This window comes from Parasteatoda tepidariorum, chromosome 2 (genome assembly GCF_982258835.1).
Source record: "Parasteatoda tepidariorum strain Cologne lab strain chromosome 2, Ptep-v5.0, whole genome shotgun sequence".
Classification (NCBI taxonomy): domain Eukaryota; kingdom Metazoa; phylum Arthropoda; class Arachnida; order Araneae; family Theridiidae; genus Parasteatoda; species Parasteatoda tepidariorum.
In genome coordinates, this window is record NC_141756.1 from 65,770,385 (window position 1) to 65,772,791 (window position 2,407).

General features: G+C 28.8%; 1 protein-coding gene across 1 annotated transcript in view; it reads right to left on the bottom strand.

Annotated features, from left to right (window-relative positions):
- Nucleotides 1-533: 533 nt before the first annotated feature.
- The window catches only part of LOC107438048 (urocanate hydratase), a 45,032-nt gene continuing 43,158 nt past the window's right edge, over nt 534-2,407 (bottom strand). The window contains exon 22 of the mRNA XM_087157453.1: nt 534-945. Coding sequence (XP_087013579.1) covers nt 802-945 — 144 coding nt within the window. The 3' untranslated portion in view covers nt 534-801. The remainder of the gene's footprint in view (nt 946-2,407) is intronic.

The window sequence follows — 2,407 nt, forward strand, 5'->3', positions numbered from 1 at the left end:
CAGTATTCATATCGACCAGCTATCGCTAGGATTCCAATCTGGGTCACCTCATTGGGAGGCGAGAGCTCTATCCCTTGAGCCACCACTACTCAGTTATTGGATATTTTATTTTATAACTGGCGTTGAACAGCCGACCCAATTCTGAGTTTACGACTATTAATGTACAACTGTTGTTGGATAGTACAGATATTTTTCAAATCTTTGAAACATTCTTTTTTTTTTTTTTTTTTTTTTTTTTTTTTTTTTTTTTTTTTTTTTTTACTTTTTCTCTCTTCACTCACCATCGTTGTACAATTAGCCGTGCAATCGTACTTAAAAAACCAGCATTCCGTCAGTTATTCGAAAAGAATTATTACATGTTGTAAGTTTTTTCTCACAAAAAACAATTTTTTTTTTTGCACGGTTTAATGCTATGGTAGCTAAAAATAATGTTCCAGAAATCTATCAAATATAAAAAATTTATTATTTTTTCTTTTCTTGTGCTAAAACTTAAAAATAACAGATTGATTATGATTAAATATAATTCAGTAAACTTTTTGTAATAAAATCGATTTAATTGAGAGCACAAAGCATACACTTTTAAGTAAGGTTCAAAAAAAGTCTGAATAATAGTAAACAATATTAAAAATTGTTACGAACAAGAATGTACATTCTTGAGACAAATGATATTTAAAAAATTTATTTACAAAATATTTGCTGTCATTTAAATGATTTCTCTAAGCGTGAATAAGGTAAGGATTAAGTAGACAAAAGTTTTAACTCTACAAATCTTCCTTCAAGTTCGCGAAATGTTTCAAATTCCTAGTTGCTTTTAAGAGATTTTTCAAGAAGATCCTCGTCCACCACATCATTCGGCATTGTAATTTCAAGTCTGTCTTCCTCTTTCATTGCTTGCTGCATCACCTCATTGGTATTGCTGTTTCCGGACCAACACCGCCTAGCAACCTTTGATGTAATATGAAAAACAGAAAAATAAATACACAATCAGTTACAGTTCGGCAGCTAATTTACAATCCAGCGGCTTTTAACGACTCACTTTTTCGGAGAATTTTTTTTTTTTTTTTGTTCTAGTTGGTCGCAATTATAATGGTAACACTAACTGAAAAAAGTCACGAATCAGGATTTTTAGTTAGCATTGCCATTATAATTGCGGCCAACTAGATCACGAATCAGGATTTTTTTTTCATTTAAGAAAATGCCAAACAGGAGAACGGGTCGTTAAACTTCGCTGGGTTGGAAAATCGTGATCCTGCACGTGACATATTTGAAAATAAAAACAAATTTTAATAATCGAGGATGCTTTATTAGGTACATTGCAATTTTAAAATGAGGAAAGTAAAGGATACATTTTAACTATGCGTATGGAGCGCAAAAAAGGTAAAAACTCTGAATAACTTTTGATTTAATGATCAGATTTTTACTAGTAATATAAACGGATTTCACGACTCAATATTAATGATTTAGCAGGCCTAACCTTAAATATGCTAACTACCTCTGTCGACTTTTTAAGTTACGAAAAAACACAAAAAAACCGTATCTTCGAATGAAAATAAATTTTCTACGAGAGATTTGGATTCTTGACCCTTAAAATAAGGGAAATGGGTGACCGCAATCAAGGAAATATGGTCGTTATTGTTCAGGGAAAAGAGGGATCGAAAATTTGGACCTCTTAATGTTAATCTCACTTATTGTGTAGTTCACTATCTCAAGAACTTTTTAAGCGAATCCAAAATGCCTTTATATAAAAATAATGCAAAAATATTTTTTAACACTTTAGTATTTTTTATTTATTTAATAATAGTCGAAACACTTTTAATCATAAGGTATAAAAATTCTTACATCATTTTAAAGTATCTGATACGAAATTTGAACTAAATCGGACGAATAGTTTTTTGAGTCATCCAATTTTAAAATGTCGCGTGTTTAAAATGTGATTTTTCCCCTTAAAATGTGATTGCATCACTGATTCTCTACCTAAACTATGATTTTAATTTTTATTTAATTCAATTTAAGTAAACTAAATATTTTTTCCGATATGTAATTTTAAAAAAAAACAGTATTTACATTAACGAAATTTAAGCTTTCGTTTGTAGCAAAACCGGCCAAATCTAAAACAAAAATTTTAAAATACTCTCCCTTCATTAACAATTGATAGAACAATCACATAATACGATTATTAATAAGCAAAGAAGATCCAGATATCGTACCTGTCATCAGCATAGAAGTTATAATATTATTTACATGTAATTATTAATTCTTCTTTTATTTAAAAACATTTACCAGCAACATTTATCTATCATCCCTTCTTAATAAAATTATTATTACGTCTTATTATTATTTTCTTATTTCTTATTATTACTTCTTTGATTTTAATAAAAAAATTGAATAATTCAAACTAAAAGTATTG